General features: G+C 44.2%; 1 protein-coding gene across 1 annotated transcript in view; it reads left to right on the top strand.

Moving 5' to 3' along the window:
* The first annotated feature begins 223 nt into the window (after positions 1–223).
* Positions 224–19,186, top strand: part of SLC15A1 (solute carrier family 15 member 1) — a 50,970-nt gene continuing 32,007 nt past the window's right edge. Inside the window, exons 1-4 of the mRNA XM_007671874.3 lie at positions 224–278; positions 16,785–16,801; positions 17,773–17,854; positions 17,958–18,099. Of these exons, the coding sequence (XP_007670064.1) occupies positions 275–278; positions 16,785–16,801; positions 17,773–17,854; positions 17,958–18,099 (245 nt within the window). The 5' untranslated portion in view covers positions 224–274. The remainder of the gene's footprint in view (positions 279–16,784; positions 16,802–17,772; positions 17,855–17,957; positions 18,100–19,186) is intronic.

Here is a 19,186-nt window from a genome sequence, read left to right as displayed (position 1 = left end):
AATGTGGATGTGCTGCTTTCCTGGGGGCCGGGGAAGAAAGATTTCCGGTATCCCGCGTCCTGGGGGGAGGAGGAGGAGGAGGAGGAGGAGGCCAGGGCGGGCCTGCAGAGGCTGGGCCCCACCCCCGCAGCTCAGTGGGCAGGGCTGCCAATGGGAGCCCAAGCCCCTGAGCACCACCTTTAAAGAAAAGTTTTCAGGAGGCTGCTCACTTCTCTGCTGGAAGTCAGAGGGGGCGGCAACAGGTGGAGCAGCAGGGGCAGCAGCAGGAGCCACCATGGGTAGGTGGGGAGGAGGAGGAGGAGGATGGAGGAAAAGGATGGAGTGGGTGGGCGAGCCTGACTGCCGCCTCCCCCACCCCAGAGCAATCGCTGGGAGGTGGAGGATTGGGGGGCTGCTGCAGAGTGTGAGGGGGGAGGATAGGGGGCTGATTCAGAGGGGAGGGGGTTGTGGGGGACTCCTGCAAAGTGAGAAGGGGTACTGGGGGCTGCTGCAGAGTGGAGGGAGGGGCGTGGGGGAGCATCTGCAGAGTGGAGGGTGTTGGGGGGCTGCGTCAGAGTGGGGGGGTTGTTGGGAGCTGCTGCAGAGTGGAAGGGGGTGATGGGGGCTGCTTCAGAGTGGAGGGTGTTGGGGGGCTGCTGCAGAGTGGGAAGGGAGTGTTGGGGGGCTGCCTCAGAGTGGAGGATGGGGGCTGCTGCAGGGTGGGAGGGGAGAGGTGGGGAGCTGCTGTAAAGTGGGAAGGGAGTGTTGGGGGGCTGCCTCAGAGGGGGAGGATGGGGGATGTTGCAGAGTTTTGGGGGGCTGCTGCAGAGTGAGGGGGTGTTGGGGACTGCTGTAGGGTGGGAGGGGGTGATGGGGGCTGCTGCAGATGGGAGGGTGTGAGAGGGCTGCTAATGATGTGTATATATTTCTAGGATTCCATTGATCTATTTTGGTGGTATTCATGCCTATCTACCTGTATTATTTTGTTGTCTGTCTCCCCCTTTTAGACTGTGAGCCCGTCGTGGGGCAGGAATGGTCTCAATCCGTTGAGGTACATTCCAAGCGCTTAGCACAGTGCTCAGCCCACAGTAAGCGCTCAATAAATCCGATTGAAGGAATGAATGCTCCCCATCGCCCCGCTCCCTCCAACCGCGGGGGGGGGAGGGCGTCCATCCAAAAGTTAGAGGTGAACTTAAAAAAAAAAACCAAAAAAACCTAAATTCAGACTAAAATCCGGCTTTACTGGACGGCGGCGTCGAGGCGAGAGCTCAGCCGCGGGCGGTCCTGCCGACGACTGCGCCTGCGCGGACGGCCCCTGCCCCGACAGCGCCCCCTCCGGCAGTTGCCCGTAGGACACCGCACGCGCGCTCATCCCTTCATTCATTCATTCAGTCCTATTTATTAATAATAATGTTGATATTTAAGAGCTTACTATGTGCAGAGCACTGTTCTAAGCGCTGGGGTAGATACAGAGTAATCAGGTTGTCCCACATGAGGCTCACAGTTAATCCCCATTTTACCGATGAGGTCACTGAGGCACCGAGAAGTGAAGTGACTTGCCCACAGTCACACAGCTGACAAGTGGCAGAGCCGGGATTCGAACCCATGACCTCTGACTCCATAGCCCGGGCTCTTTCCACTATTAAGCGCTTACTGTCTGCGTGGCACTGTGCTAAGTGCTTGGGAGGTCCAATTCAGCAACAGAGACGATCCCTACCCGCCAAGGGGCTCGCGGTCTAGAAGTGGGGAGACAGACAACAAAACAAGTAGACAGGCGTCATTAGCATCAATATAAATAAATGGAATTATAGCTATATATACATAAAACAGAATAATAAATCATAGATACACAAGTGCTGTGGGGTGGGGAGGGGGGTAGAGCAGAGGGAAGTGGTCTCTCTCTGGGAAGGCCTACTGGAGGAGGTGAGCATTCAGTAGGGCACATCTTGGGCCATCTTTGGAGGCCACTACTGGGCAGTGAGAACCCTATTAGAATGACTTGTGATTGGTCGGGGGGGAAACACCCACACCAAAAATACATTTAAAAAAAGTAATTTCTAAGGAAATAAGTACAGGGGAAGAACAATAGAACTTCTCCTGGTTTGATAGCGCATTCCTAGCCAGCCCGGGAGCATTCTCCACAGCCCTGACCCTGCAGGGACAGTCTAGCTGGGAGACCAGATGGCCAGATAAACAACAGAGTAGACAATACTACGTAGACATAATGGAATGCAGGCAACATGTTGCATGTGGGAGAGTGAAGGTACTACTTTCAGGCCTTACAAGTGGCAATTTTTTCTGCCCTTTCCCTTCCCATTCTCTGGAATTTCTCCTAATGGAAAGAGCATAGAACTGGGAGTCAGGAGATCTGTGTTTCAATATTCTCCCCCCTCGACACCAGTTTCCTGTTCTGTGACCTTGGACAAGTTAAGCAACTTCTCTATCCCTAAAGATTATCTCTAAAATTAAGGTGAAGTATCTGTTCTCCCTCTTCCTTAGACTGAGTCCCGGGTGATCTTTGTAGTATTTACCAGTGGAGAAATCTGTGGAAAAATGAGACCAAGACATTTCTCTTTTCCTTTCCTACCTTTTGATAATCAGTCTCTGATTTCCTGGAGACTACTTACTGTGTGTTGAGGCAGTGTGACTCGAGTGCTGTTGTGGGCAGCAACGTGTCTGTTATGCTGTACTCTCTCAAGCACTTAGTACAGTGCTTTGCACACAGAAAGCTCTCTAAGTACGAATGAATGAATGAATGCTGAGGTGAATATAAAAAATCAAATTCAGACCCAATCCCAGCCTTACAAAGGGCTCCTAGCTGAATTTGAAGAACTCTGAGTCAAGAAACTGCTCAGTGTCGTGTCTTTATTTGCAATGTGGGGACAGAGATTTTAGAGGAGATGGCGACAGGCTTAGAAGAATTAGCAGGCCAGAAAGCCACCATTTGGGGTTCTTTTCAACCCTGGGTGGAAAAATCAAGGTTTTTCAGAGACCTGCCAAGAGGGAGATGTGACTGTGGGAAGCCACGTGGTCTAGCCAAAAGAGAACAAGCTTTGGAGTTGGGAGACCTGGGTTCTAGTCCTGGCTCTGCCCCTTGCCTACTGTGTGACCTTGGGCAAATCACTTAACTTTTCTCTGGGCCTCAGTTTCCTCATCTGTAAGATGGGGGTTCAATACCAGTTCTCCCTCCCTTTTACGGACTGACCCGATTATCTTGGCTCTACCCTTACAGCGTGTAAGGCAGTGCTTGGCACACAGTAATGCTTAGCAAATACTATTGTTACGACAACTGGCCCCATGGAGTTGGTACCTAAGGCCAAGAATGAGTGAGTTAAAAAACGAACCTGGAAAGTACATTTCCCCTGGAAGCTTTGAGGCTTTCATCCAAACTGATGTCCTTTATGTTTCTTTGGAGGTAATGTGGTAACTGTTCCTATAAGCATTGACTTCTGCCTTCTAATGCTGTACCTCATCTGTACCTCATGCTGTATCTCTCAATCAAGGGTATTTATCAAGCACTTACTGCATGCAGAATACCATCCCCCTATTACCACACCAAGATAATGTTAATGTGGGCACTTGCAAATCATTTGTCCATTTACAGCATGTAAATGCAGTGCTTTGTACTCAGTAAATGTGATTGAAAGAATGAAGATGCAAGTGGCTCCTTTGGTGATGCTTTGGTAATTGTTTTGGCTAGAATTTCCAAAGTGTCTATTGCCATTTTTGAAGCATTAAAACAAATAGTTGCCCTACTTAAGTCTGTAAGTGATCATATGCGTATTGATGATTTATTGAATGCCTGCAGTATGCAGAGCACTGTACTAAGCACTTGGGAGGGAACAAGAGACAGGAGAAACTATCTCTGCCCTCAAGGAACTTGAGATTTGACAGAGGCAGATCCAAAATGCCATTTAGAAGGAATGAGATCATCCTGGCCCGCGAGCCACTTAAAACCAGAATTGGGGAATGAGTAGAGGCAAAAAATTTGACCAACCTCGGATGTGTTGAATAGTTGCTATAAAATGTGTGAATTCCATAGCAAAAGGAATCATGGTCCCTTAGTTAAACACTGGCATGCTATGCAGTTTAGAAATGTTAAATTTTTAATGGCTTATGTGCTAGAGATGTGTATTAATCAAATTGTTCCAATTGAGCTGTTTACTCTCCTAACAAGATGGACATAAGATGAGCAATTCAAAAATTTTAAAATAAACTAATCCCGGTTTTTGTGTCATCCTCTAAGATGACTCATCACACTTTAGATTTTAAAAATCCTGGGCCTAGTTGTTAGAACTTGGGGAAATGATTTTAAATTGGTCCATTGCTATTTGTCTTTTTCAGTTTTAGCACATTGGTGGGATGTTTGGATTTGGAATATATGCTTTCAAGTTGAATTTGAGGGAACCTGTTAGAAATCTTGAAAAGTTTGAGTCCAGAGCTAATATCTTTAACATATGAATGCAGGTTTTTTCACATTTTATAACTGAAAACTTGCAAAGACTTTAACCAGATTCACGTCAGTGATAGATGAGCAGAAGCCAGGATTGTTGCCCAGGGCTTGAAGTGAGGATGAAGGAGAAATGTTTCATTTGGAGAAATGAGTGGATTTTCCACAGGCAACTGTAAAAGTTTCAAGTCCAGTAAAGATAGGGGATAGGTTTCAGGCCTTGCTTATTGGCTGATGACCCATCTCTTCTTGCCCTGCTCCTAGTTTTCATGCTGACCACTGAACGTGAGAAAAATTTGTACATTAACATACTTGGTTGACTTCCTTCTATTCATTCCTGGCTCTTTGAGGTAATAATATGGGTGAATCCCCAGTTATGCAATTGGTTTACAGGAAGGACATCTAGAACGTTGCCCTTTCTTTGGTGTGGTATCAAATGAAACTTTGACACATTTCCTCCTGGTTTGATTCAGCTACTATATTAGTCCAACTGTCAGGCTGAGAGTCTTAGCTTGCTCATTCAAGAATATTAATTAAGGACCTGTGGTGTCCAGAGCAGTGGAAAAAATACACAGGGGAAAAATTATCCCTGGTCCCTGGCTCCTTAGGTGTCCCCAATCTTAGAATAAAATATGTGTTTTGGTGATGAGTGGCGATTGATACATAAGGAATGAAGAAACAATAGAAAGACAAGGAAAATGATTAATTCAAGAGTTCATGAGTTGAACATTATTATTGGCATGTACACAATAGATACCTCTCTTTAGTATCAGATGAAAGTTGAGGGTTTTAGCCACTGATTTTATCAGCAGAGAAGTCAAAGCTGCTACTTCTCTGCATCTTTTCTCTTCAGGCTGAGAAGGGGTAGAAAAGATTGAAAGAGCACTGAGTTAATAAGAATCAAACAGTAGGGGTCTAGGAGGAGGGAAAAGGAGAATCCCAATGTGCACTCTGTGAAAGGAAGTTCAAGTTGATATGAAGTGAGTAGCTTTGGTTTGTCAGGTGCTTAGACTCTGAAACAATGTGCTTATTATCTTAGGGAGTGTAAACAATAACACAAGTGATTCATGACATTACATACTGCAGAGACAGCAACTGTGGGTGTGAGCTGCAGAGATGAAACTAATGCAATGTGCTTGTTACATGGTATTAAGTACTGAAGGTGTTCATGGTTCAAACCTCTTTTCAGTGTCCCCACAGGTGTTTAAGGTAGGGTGTATGGTGGGGTTAGTGAAGGTCAGTGAACCAACTTTGCTCGGGAATCAATCCATCACTGGCATTTATTGAGCCCGTATTTTATGCAGAACATTATACTGTTCTCTGGGGAGAGAATAAAAACAAAATAATGGCACAGATATTATGTTGTCCTTAAGACTAACACAATCTTGTTCCACAACATTTGTGAAACCTTCACCAGCTCTTCCCATACTCAAAATAATATGTAAGTAATACATCATAGCAGTGCTTGTAGTGTTAAGTAGTACTAAGCCCTATAGATCATAATGCCAACTTAATGGCATTCTTACTAGAAAACCCAGTTCGTTGCTCTTCTCTGATTTCCTTTGGAAATAAGGGCTTTGGCGCCTGTGCTGGTCTCATCCAAGTGGCCACACTATCCTACAGGAAAGAAAATTCCTACAAGATACTCAGGACCCTTGAAATACCTAGTACCGCTAAGTGCTACAGATATAATAAAAATAATAATGGTACTTGTTAAGCATTTTCTATGTGCCAAGCACTGTTCTAAGCACTGAAGTAGCTACAAGTTAATCAGGTTGGACACATCTCTGTCCCACACTGGGCTCGTACTCTTTAATCCCCATATTTTACAGTTGAGGAAACTGAGGCACAGAGAGATGAAGTGCCTTGCCCAAGGTCACACATCAGACAAGCAGTGGAACTGGGATTAGAACTCCTGGCCTCTCACTCCCAGGCCTGTGCTCTATCCACTACACTAATAATAATAATAATAATGTTGGTATTTGTTAAGCGCTTACTATGTGCCGAGCACTGTTCTAAGCGCTGGGGTAGAAATAGGGGAATCAGGTTGTCCCACGTGGGGCTCACAGTCTTAATCCCCATTTTACAGATGAGGGAACTGAGGCGCAGAGAAGTGAAGTGACTTGCCCACAGTCACACAGCCGACAAGTGGCAGAGCTGGGATTCGAACTCATGAGCCCTGACTCCAAAGCCCGTGCTCTTTCCACTGAGCCACGCTGCTTCTCATACACTATGCTGCTTCACATACAGATGAGGCTTGATTGACAACCAAAAAAAAAATTCATCTGAAATTACAGCAGTATGACCTAGTGGAATGAGCATGGGGCTAAGAGTCAGAAAACCTGGGCTCTAGTCCTGGCTCTGCCACTTGCTTGTTGTATGACCTTGGGCAAGGCACTTAAGTTCTCTGTATCTCAGTTTCCTCATCTCTAATGGCTCAGTGGAAAGAGCCTGGGCTTTGGAGTCAGAGGTCATGGGTTCGACTCCCGGCTCTGCCACTTGTCAGCTGTGTGACTGTGGGCAAGTCACTTAACTTCTCTGGGCCTCAGATACCTCATCTGTAAAATGGGGATTAAAACTGTGAGCCCCACGTGGGACAAACTGATCACCCTGTATCCCCCCAGCGCTTAGAACAGTGCTTTGCACATAATAAGCGCTTAACAAATACCACCATTATTATTAATATGGTGGTAACATTTCTGTTCTTCCTCCCCTTTAGACTATGAGGCTCATGTGGAGGGGACTCTATCCAGTCTTATTGTCTGGTATCTACTCCAGCACTTAGTACAGTGCTTGGCATACAGTACGTTCATTCATTCAGTTGAATTTATTGAGCACTTACTTTGTGCAGACCACTTTACTAAGTGCTTGGAAAGTATAATTAGGCATCAAATAAAGACAATCCTACCCAACAATGGGCTCACAGACTAGAAGAGAGGAGACAGACAACAAAACAAGTCAACAAGCATCAATGGCATCAGTATAAATAACTTAGTATATTTTATTATTAATATTACCCTTTTTATGGAAAAGTCATGTCTTGAAATAGCTTCCTGAGGATACTTACTGCTGTGCCTGCTGGATGGCCTAAAGTGGGGATGGCTCTAGAAATATAAAATGGAATTTGCCGCTACTGCCAATGTGGCTGTATTCTTACTGGGAGAAAGCCAATCTAAAACCTTGCTTTTTCCCCCTTCCCCCATCTTCTCAATCCTAGGTAAATTCCAACTTCTAAAACTGGTCCTACAGAAAATGAACAATTATGACATTTTTATTAAGTTCTTGCTATGTGCTAAAGTACGGTAGATACAGGGTAGCATACAGTCTCTAGTCTACATGGAGCTCACACTCTGAGGGAGGGAAGAGAGGGTACCTAATCCCCATTTTACAGATGAGAAGGCATTTTTAGACTGAGCCCCCCTGAAGGACAAGGACAGTGTGTCATTCCAACTGTGTGTTCTTTCCCAGGATTTAGTACAGTGCTTGACCCAGAATGCTTAATACATACTATTACTACTACTATTGAGGCACAGAGAGGGTGTGACTTGCCCGAGGTCACACAGGCCGATTTGGTGATAGGAATCCAGTCTCTTGACTCAATCAGTGCTATTCAAGTGCTTACGGTGGACCGAGCCCAGTACTAACTTCTTGAGGAAGTGCCAAAGAAGGGTTGATATTCTTCAAGGCCACACTACCTCTCAGATCCTGCTACGTAGCTCCTGAATCCTGTTAGTCATGTGAACTCTGACTTCCCGCAGGGCCTATACTTAGTCGAGAGCAAAGGATAGGACAGCTAGATTGAATTTAACCTTTGGGCCTTTTAACTAGTCCACGTGCTTAGGTAGACAATTTGTCTGAGTTTAGGTGTTCTCTTAGGCTTATTTGGAAAAACATCCCAGGATGGGGGCACTCTCGGCTAAACCAGTAAGCCTACCTCGCACGAACATCTTTTCATCCCACGAACATCTTTTCATCCCTGTCCCTTACCCTGTCTCACCCTTGGCCCTTTCCCTGATCCTGTTTACTCTAAACGCTTCCATGTGTCGGCTGGTGCGTGCTCCATTCAGGACCCACAGCATTCCGGAGTGAGTTGTCCCAAGGCCTCAGAATGCCGGTCACTTGAGCTCCATTCTCTGACCCCCGGAAGAGGAAGGTGTGCGGGTTTGGAATGGTGCTCCCGCATCTAGGGTCTCGGCAAAAAGGGTAGGATCTGTTTCCGCCTATGGATTTGATGTTCATGAAGTGTCTCCAGTTGGGACTGTGGCCCCCATAAAGCCACTTTCATGGACCGAAGGCATCTCTCCTAACTGTGAAGAGACTTGGTGGCCACTTCAAAGATAGGGGCTACCCAAACACAGGAGCAACCTGTGGGTCTCAGAGGAGACCGATGTTGGAAAGGGCTGTGGGTCTTCCAGTCACTTGTTCATTCATTCAGGCAATATTTATTGGGTGCTTACTGTGTGCCAAGCACTGTACTAAGCACTTGGGAGAGTACAATATTAAATAATCCAACACATTTTCTGCCCACACCAGTTTACAGTATAGAGGGGGAGACAGACATTAACATAAATTATAGATATGGACATAAGGGCTGGGAGGGGGGATGAATAAAGGGAGTAAGTCAGGGGGACACAGAAGGGAGTGGGTGAAGAAAAAAGGAGAGCTTAATGAAGGAAGGCCTCTTGGAGGAGATGTGCCTTCAATAAGGCTTTGAAGCGGGACAGAGTCATTGTCAGATTTGAGGTGGGAGGGTGTTGTCAGAGATAGGATGCTCCTGGGTTCCACCCTGACTAAAGGTCGGAGTCACGGAGTAGCAGCCCCTGGTCTAGGGCAAGCTCATTGGCATTAATGTGGGGGGTGGGAGATTGGTAGTGGTGTTTGAGATCTAGGGGAAGAAGCTATAACAGCATGAATCCCTCCTGAGGAATCTTTCGATCTTGTTCATTGAGCACTTACTGTGTGCAGAGCACTGTACTAAACGTTTAGAAAGTATGATAGAACAAAGGTGGTAGACACATTCCCTGTCCACGATGAGCTTCCAGTCTAGTCCTCTTACTTTGTGAGGAGTTTTTTGTTCTGAAGGGCTTGAGTGCAATGGGAATGACATATTCCTTGGCTAGTCCTTAAATCCTCCTCCTTCTCCCTCAATCATGATGCAGTCCCTGTGTTAAGGACTATTTAGGCTAATTTCTAAGTAAGAAATAAGCCTGTTCCCTCTCTTCCTTATTATCCAGTCTCTGTAGAATGGCCTGATGAATCAGTGGTATTTGAGTGCTTACTGTATGCAGAACTCTGACCAGTATATGGGGGTTGAGTGGGATTGGCTGGTGGAGCACCCCTGGCCTTTCATCCAGGTTTTGCCCCCCAGACTGGAGGCCCATTGGGCAACAGTTAAACCCTGGAGACTGAGGACACACTGTATTCAATAAAAAGGAATCCACAGTCTGGAAAGGAAGTTTATCAAATGGTCTTTTCCAGTCCTATGTTCCAAGATCAAAAAAAGCAAGATGGCTGCTAGTAAGAATGCAGCCAATAGCAATGCTTTTCAATGGGCATTCCTGGGTAAGAACTCTTTATTTTGAAGGGGCCTGGTAGTTAAAAGAACCTGGGTTTTAATCCCAGATCTGCCACATGTCTGCTGTGTGATCATGGGCAAGTTTCTTAACTTCTCTGTGCCTGTTACTGCATTTCTAAAATGGGGATCTTCTCTGTGCCTCAGTTACCTTATTTCTAAAATGGGGATAAGAATGTGAACCCCATGGGACAGGGACTGTGCCCAACCTGATTATCTTGTATCTACCCCAGTGCTTAGAAGAGTGCTTAGCACATAGTAAAGGGGTTAACAAGTACCATAATTATTTATTACAGAGCACTGTACTAAGCACTTTGGAGAGCATGATATAACAGAATTGATTAGACATGTTCCCTGCCCACTAGAGGGGAAAGTTCAAGTTGCAGAGGGGAAGAGTCAGGAGTGTTAAATCACTCCTTCCATAGCCACAAGGATTGGAAACCCAGGGAAATAGCCATTTTTTTAATGGCATTTGTTAAGCGCTTACTATGTGCTAGCCACTGAATTAAGTACTGGGGTAGATTCAAGATAATCAGGGTAGACACAGTCCAAGTACCACGTAATAATGATGGTATTTGTTAAGCGTTTACTATGTGCCAGACACTCCAAGTGCTGGGTGTGGTTCACCGTGATAATCCCCATTATATAAATGAGGTATCTGAGGCACAAAGAAAGTGAAGTGATTTGCCCAAAGGTCACACAGGAGACAAATGGCGGATCCAGGATTAGAACCGAGGTCCTCTGACTCCCAGGTCAATGCTCTTTCATTAGGTTACACAGCTTCTCAAATCATTCTTCCAAGAGTCCTGGTGCTACAGTTGGAGACAAAGGTCTGGGCTGACTGACCATTAGGCTGTTACTCTGCTAGTGGGGCTGTCCCCAGCTGGAATCACAGGGGCAGTGATTTGGATGCCTCTAACTCCATGTAGGCTAATCAAAAATAGGTTACAGCAGGCAAGTACTATCTACTGCAGAGCACCAGTCCATGGCTACTTATTCTAGATTCACTTAACATTAAAATAGTGGCAGCATCTATAGACTGCCCATTTCCTTCAGTGCACTGTCCTAGGTGCTTGGGAAATTCAGAATGAAAAAGTGACACGTTCCCTGCTCACAAGGATCGTATGCTTCAGTGAGGGAGACTAACATGCAAATATTTACAGGAGTAGATTAAATAAATGATTGTAATACACCTCCTGGCATAACGGGGGCCACAGGTTTTAATCACAATAAACCATTCAATTAGGGAGTATGGGGGTGGTTAGAAAGTACAGGGAGCAAGACTACAGAGAAGGAATACCTGCATTTATCAGCCCACTGGAGCAGTAGAAATCATACTTACCCTCAGTGTGTTACCAACGTTGCACACACTATCTGAATCAGCGACGGGGACTGGATTTTTCTAATCAGCTCCCTGCTTCTGGGGCTTATTGCTATTTGGAGGAGTTTACCCCTCAGCCTGGCCCTACACCTCAGAGAAGCAGCATGGTCTAGTGGATAGAGCACGGGCCTAGGAGTCGGAACGTTATGGGTTATAATCCCAGCTCTGCCACTTGTCTGCTTTGTGACTTTGGGATAGTCATTTCACTTCATTTCACTTTACCTCATCTGTAAAATGGGGATTGAAACTGCGAGCCTCACCTGGAACAGGGACTGTGTCCAAACCAATTTGCCTGTATCCACCCCAGTGCTTAGAACAGTGCCTGGCACATAATAAGCCCTTAACTAAAACCATACCCCAGGAAGCAGGAGCAGCAAAGAAATTCTGAGGCTGTACTGGTAGGAAGATCAGCCACAAGGGTGAGGGTCAGTTGACTGAGGATATGTTTTTCATTCATTCATTCAGTCGTATTTATTGAGTGCTTACTGTGTGCAGAGCACTCTACTAAGTGCTTGGAAAGTACAGTTTGGCAACAGAGACAATCCCTACCCAACAACAGGCTCACAGACTAGAAGGGGGAGACAGACAACAAAACAAAGCAAGTAGATAGACATCAATAGCACCAAAATAGCCTAATCCCAATTTTTTCCAGAGCGCAAAGGACAGTTGGGTGGATAGACCCTTCCTCTCATCTCCCTTCCTAGGAGAAGTGGGTGGAGCATCTTCACTAAGTCATCCAGGTCCCACAGTGAGATTGCTGACCCTGAGAGCAGCTGCCTTATCACTACTTCTTTTAAATTCTGGGCAGTAAAGTTTCCATGAAAAAGGAGGTGGGGAGTTTTTTTAAATGGTATTTAAGTGCTTACTGTGTGTCAAGCTCTCTTCTAAGCACTGGGGTAGATACATGTTAATCAGGCTGGAGACAGTCCCTCTCCTACATGGGACTCACAGTTCAGTAGGTGGGAGAACAGTTATTGAATCACCAGTTTGCAGTTGAGAAAATTGAGGCAGCGAGAATTTCAGTAACTAGCCCAAGATCACAAACAGCAGGCAAGTGGCAGAGCTGAGATTAGAATCCAGGTCCTTTGGCTCCCAGGCCCGTGCTTTATCCATGAGGGCACACTGCTTCTGATAAGCTGAATCAATTACTGGGGGAAAAGGCTAGTCTGTTCAAGAGTTAGGGTTCATACATTCTGTTAGATCACCATAGTGCAAATGTAAGAGTCAAGAATTGATAACAGTTGGTTACTGTGATAGATATTCCTATCAAAGTCAACTGTCCCTTTATTATATAGGATGGCTTGTCAAACCAATGCCAGTTCAACAGATTTGTATACTTGTAGAACTTTGGTCGCTAGATAGGAGCTGGATGTTTGAATCTACTGATAGATTCACTAAGTGAGTGTATCTGGATCAGAAGGGTATTCTGAACTTCTAAATTGATTTGCTTCATAGAAAATCAAACATTACACTGCTGAGACTGACCTCTCTAAGGGGAAATGAGGTGGCCATCATAAGAGTTTTTTGTTCTGAGGAAAATGTTCAAGGAGCAGCTAGGCTACTGTGATCACATAAATTTTAAATGGATTGCATGCTAACCAAAGGTTTTGTTCTAAATCAATCAATCATTTATTGGGCACTTACTGTGTGCAGAGCACTCTACTAAGCACTTGGGAGAGTACAACAGGGTTGATAGACATGTCTCCTGCCCACAATAAGCTTACAGTGTGGAAGGGGAGACAAACATTGTAAGTAAATTATGGTTATATATGGAAGTGCTGTGGAGCTCAGGTGGAGTTGAATAAAGAGAAATGCAAGGGAGCACAGAACAGAGTAGGAGAAGAGGAAATGAGGTCTTAGGGGAAGGCCTCTTGGAGGAGATGTACATTTATTAACACTTTGAAAGCGGGAAGAAAAAGGGTATGATTTTAAGTCATGCTGCAGAATTAAAACCATAATTATGCCTCAGTTTCTCAGCTTAGGAGATCAACTAAACCACTTCCTAAGGCTCTTTCAGAAATTTCCAAAATATTCTATGCAGGGTCTGAAATTCTAGAGTTCTTTTTGAAGGAGCAAAAGGTTTCATTACAAGGCAAAGGAAGCATTTGTCACTAAGGAAACTCAGGCTTAGATAAGAGGTTTCTGACTCTGAATTATCACTTATTTACTCAGTCACGCCAGCAGATTCATAACGGGGTAATGGACCCAGTTCAAAACCTTGAAGGGCAGTTTAGAATACATTTGATTCCTGCTGTGAAAAGCTGAAAAACTTCAGCCAAGTAAACTCCAATGTGACCCAAGAATCAAGAGTTTGAAAATCAAAATGGAATTTAAGAATCTCAAACCGAGAGTTGGGAACTGTTAAACAGTCCCTACCAGAGGAATATGAGATGTACAACAAGCAGATTATTTCACTCTCAAAGGCCACAGATTTAAAGTTTAGCATATGGAACAATTATGAAACTTTAAAATAATATACCATTCACAACATAGCTATAACGATTTTGAAAACTCTCTTATTGACTTCTCAGGGTGTATAGAAAAGCTCTTACGGTCTCAGACCTGAATGGACTCTTAAAATTTTCTGGAGGACTGTTTCATTATCTCATTTGGATAATTTGAGCGCAGACAAAAATTGCTCTTCTGATTTTAGATGAAGAATCGGCAGCCCAGGGAGGGTAAACAGAACTGGGACTGGACCCAGATCTCCTGACTCCCCAAAACACAGGCTCCTTCTACTATCCCCATGAGATTCAGGAACAATGCTTAACTTTGTGATTATGACAGTAAACTGAAATATATCTGAAGTACAAATTGACAATATTTGGATAAATGGTATTAAGCACTATGCTAAGCATTGGGGTAGTCAAGTAATCCCCCCAAAGCAGTTAGTAGAGTGCTCTGCACAGAGCAAGCACTCAAGTACCGCTGACTGATGCAGATGGAAAAGTGAGTGGGAAAAGGAGAGGCAGAGCAGTGATGAGGAATGGAAGACTTTGATACTGAGTTGGAGAAAGGATGGAGCGAAAAAGAGTGAAATGGATGGAGGAATGCTTAAAATGACAGGCCTGTATCCCTGATCTCTTCAAAGTTTAGATTGTTAATGGCATGAAATAGGAAGGGCTCTACTTAGAGCTTCCCTTGTCAGTGCCGGCAATCCTTAGGACATATTTCTGAGAGCTTTCCCTTTTCCAAGCCAAGTCTCCCCACACATAGGGACTCTTGGAACATGGAAAAATCCAGGATCCTGGAGGAAGTGTTCTGTGCTTGGCTATTTGGAGTGGCTTTATGGTTAGATTCTCTAAGATTCAATATTCTTATGACTATAGTTCTCATCCCGCTCAATTGTAAATTCCTTCGTGGCTGGGAATGTGTTCACTTATATTATTGTACTCTCCCAAGTGCTTAGCACAGTGCTCTGCCTGGTGTAAGTGCTGAACAGATGCCATTAAGTAGTAATTTGGATACATTTAAGCCAGTTCTTAGTGTATGGCAAGGATCTTGGTTTCCCAAGCCCCAGTAGTTTCAGCCAACCTTCATGTTGCTTCTCCTTCGAGTCTCTCCTTTGACAGCTCTCTTTGAACATGGCCAGACTCAGTGGTTGTGGTTTTGCCCTGCCTCTTTTGGTTTGCAGAGGTACAACTATTGTATGGGGGAAACAGAGACATTCTTATACCCCAGTGGCACCATCTCCTACCTCTCTGCCCCTCCATCCATTCTTTCCTGCATGTGATTGGTGCTGAAGGACTTTGTGTTCATGGGGTGAGGGTAGCCCCAAAAGGGGGAAGCTTAAAGGGCAGAACTGGATTCTGTCCCCAACCCCATGAACCCAAAGTTCTTCAGCACCAATCACATCCCTAAGCTATTACTCACCAGTTTGCTAGTTATGAACACAATGAAGTAAGCAAGAACAGCACTTAAGCTAGTAGCAATTTGTTTAGTTGGCAGTTTAAATCTCAAAGTACACATCCTTGCTGTACTGTTCAGGATATCTATCGTGTAAAGAGATCTACTAAGATAAGACTTGCTCCCCGCAATTGCACCTTCCCATGATATTAAATAATTTTAAGTTGTCCTAAACCTTAGGTCTAGCAGCCTTCTGATTTGTACCCTAAACAAACCATTCTTTGAAAACAGGAGCTCCCCCTGAAAAAAACAAACAGAAAAAAAAACCCTATATGTCAGGAAGCAGTAAAAATCTAATTGAATTTCACCTTGGAAACTAGAAGCCAAACTTTTTCTTCCCCAGTACGTGCCATTGTAACGTCAGTAATGTTAACTGGATTCACATCTCATTCTGGGCATTGTGCTGGGATTTTGCCTGTTGCCTGCTGAATGGTTAATGGTTATGACTCTTATTTGTGGTCAAATAGTGCATAAACTCTCAGACAAGTTACTTATGTTACAGATCACAGCTCAGATCAATTGCATGTATATTTTTTAAATGTATTTCTACACTTGATGTCCATTTAAAGTATAGATTTATGGTGGGGATACACTTATTTATTCTTTCACTGCAAACTGCTCCTTGCTACTTATTGTATCCACTGATAATCATATTAGGGTCTCTCTGTTTCTCTCCTTTTCTCTTTCTCCCTCTCCATCTTCCTCCCTCCTTCCCTCCCTCATTTCTCCATGCCTCAGTTCCATCATTGGTAAAATGAGGAGTAAATCCTACTCCCTCCTACTTAGATGAGAAGCCCCATGTGAGACAGGAACCATGTCCAACATGATCATCTTGTATCTTGCTTGGCATTTAGTCAGCACTTAACAGGTCCCGTAATAATATAGGCTTTAGCTAAGGAAAGATGACAGCAATATATGGGCCCCTTTCAGCTCTGGTGCATTTTATAGTTATTATTACAGTAGGGGAGTTTGTGGGTGATACAATTTTGTTGTTCAAGTCTATTGTAATGGATAGATGGACTCTCCCCTGTAGCCTCTATGTAGTCCCTAGGGCAGAGTTCTTATTGGGAGGAGGGAAAGACCCTATCTTTTATCATCTCTTGGGGACAGGAGACATTCTAGTCTTAAAAGGAGAGGATTGTCATTGATTCATTTACTGAAGTCGACCAGTCTGCTGGCCTTGAGGATGGCACAGTTAGGGCAAAGGTCTTTATACTTGCGTCTCAGCAGTATGTTTAGTAGTACTCTCACTCTTGAAATGTTGAAACACTTGAACTCAGGTCTCTTAAATGACTGCTTCTTGGACACTTCATTTGCATGTGAATTTAGGGTTTTGTGGAGGGGTTAATTAGAGCTTTCCTAAATCATCTCCAAGGATGGATTTTATAAGGAGTAATTGTTTAAGAATAATTGTTTAAAAGCAGTCCTGTGGATTGGTCCACTGTCTTGGTGGTTGCAATTTGTTTAAACTGCTTTCTTTTTGTTTCCTCCTTTAGGGATGAGCAAATCACTGGTGAGTATATTTTGATTGACTTTCTACTACCCTTAGTAACTTGGATGCTTTTTTGATCCTTTTCATAGCTGTACAATCAGCCCCTATCAAATGGCACTTAATCTGTTCCTGGGCAAACACTGGTCTTGTTTCTATCGAGAAACAGCGTGGCTTAGTGGAAAGAGCACGGGTTTGGGAGTCAGAGGTCATGGGTTCTAATTCCAGCTCCGCCCTGATCAGCTGTGTGACTTTGGCTTGACTTCACTTGACTTCTTTGTGCCTCAGTTACCTCATCTGTAAAACGGGGGTTAAGACTGTGAGCCCCACGTGGGACAACCTGATTACCTTGTATTTACTCCAGTGTTTAGAACAGTGCTTGGCAAATAGTAAGCACTTAACAAATACCACAATAATAATAATAATAATAATAATTACCACTGAAAAGCTACGATTGACCAGTCAGAATCTCTGTTCTATTGTTCTTTTGAGAAGATGGTAGATACTGGGGAATCCCGAAGTAATTGCATCAACAATGCTGAGAGTATGATTCTTGCCAGAAAATTCTGCAGCCCTGACAATGTCTCTGCAGTGGGAAGATAACGAGGGATGCACGTGTGAAGCTGAGGTGGTGGTGGTGGGAATGAGAAGATGGAGGGTGACTCTGTTGCCTTCATCACTTCCCCCTGCAGACTTGTCAATGGGGAGATCTGGGGGCTGTAAGAGAGAAGTGAAAAGGGGAGTATAAATTGCCCTTCCAGAGAACTTCCCCCAACCTCTTCCCTCTTAGCTCAGCTTAAAAGCGACAGCAAGGAAGCGGGGTGTGGTGTGTGTGTGAAATTGGCTCTCTTCCAAACAAATGACTGGGGAATCTAAGCACCTGCGTGGCCTGTAATACCAGATTCAAGTGATGCTATAAAAATTGATCACTGAAAATGAGTACCTAACCATCTAATGCTTGACAAATGCCTTTCCTCAACCCCTTCCTTTTCCAGAGTTGCTTTGGTTATCCCGTAAGCATTTTCTTCATTATCATCAATGAATTCTGTGAACGATTTTCCTACTATGGAATGCGAGGTGAGTTCTTGCCTTTCTTAATTCCCCTTTCCACTTGGTTTAATTACTACTACAATTACTTACCTCCCTGACTTTTTGTTTTGTTTTTTATTTTTCCCTGCAGCGGTTCTCGTTCTGTACTTCCAACGCTTTCTGGGATGGAATGATAATCTGTCCACCGCTATCTATCACACATTCATTGCTCTGTGTTATTTAACACCAATCCTTGGTGCGCTCATTGCTGACTCCTGGCTGGGAAAGTTCAAGTAAGTTTGTGATAAGGACCAAGAGATTGGGGGCCGGGGAAAAAAAGAAATGGCTATTCCTTTCAGTATGAAAGTATCTTGATCTTTAAGTTAGGACCAGTTAGCTGGGCTGCCTAAGGTCATATGGCAGTGAAATTATGAGCTAAGATTATGATGGACTGCCTATTTAGTCCATTTGAGGTACAGTTTGTTTGAAATTGGGAATCTTTAAAGCCACATATGGGATCTTGGTAAAACCTGGGTATTAGGAAGGTAAAGATTCTGTATTATCCCTAAATGCTACAATGCACTACTTTCTGGTATGGAGATCAATATTGGCATTTATTGATCTGGGTCGTGCTTTCCTCAAAAGGAACCTTCAGAAGCATTGCTTGCAAAACGTTTAAGGTGGCCTCATTTTTCGATCTCTGTAAGGAGCAGTTTTTCCATCTGTAAAGCCTTGTTTCCATATATTGGGCTGGTCAGAAATACAAATACAGATGAATTTCTTTCAAATCCTTTAATGTTTGAGCCAGCTTGCACCCAACCCCTTCAGCTAGGTCTTCCTAAAGCCAAGTAGGTGCTTCGTGTGTGTGTGTGTGTGTGTGTGTGTGTGTGATATTTCATAAGAGCTTACTATGTGCCAAGCACTGTTCTAAGCACTGGAATAGATACAAGGTAATCAAGTTGAGCACAATCCACGTCCCACATGAGACTTACACTCAATCCCCATTTTACAGATGATTTGCACTGAATCCCAGAAAAGTGAAGTAACTTGCCCAAGGCCACATAGGAGACAAATGGTGGAGCTAGGACTAAAAACCCAGGTCTTTCTGACTCCCAGGCCCGTCCTCTATCCATGAGGCACACTACCTCTCTGCCACTCCTGAAACTAGTGCTGAAGTTGCTTGCTAGTGCCTGGAATTACTTTCTTCACTTGTTCCTGGGAAACAGTAGGGAAAGAAAATTGAAGAAACTCACGATGGAAAATATATAACATACTCTTGCTTCCTGAGACCTGTCCTTGTACTCTAACAAATAACATAGTCCTCGGTTGTCAGAATGGAATAGTAGTAATAACTGTCGTATCTGTTAAGCACTGACTACG

This window comes from Ornithorhynchus anatinus, chromosome 10 (assembly GCF_004115215.2).
Source record: "Ornithorhynchus anatinus isolate Pmale09 chromosome 10, mOrnAna1.pri.v4, whole genome shotgun sequence".
Classification (NCBI taxonomy): Eukaryota; Metazoa; Chordata; class Mammalia; order Monotremata; family Ornithorhynchidae; genus Ornithorhynchus; species Ornithorhynchus anatinus.
Note: the sequence above shows the minus strand (reverse complement) of the source record. Positions and strands in the feature narration are given on the sequence as shown.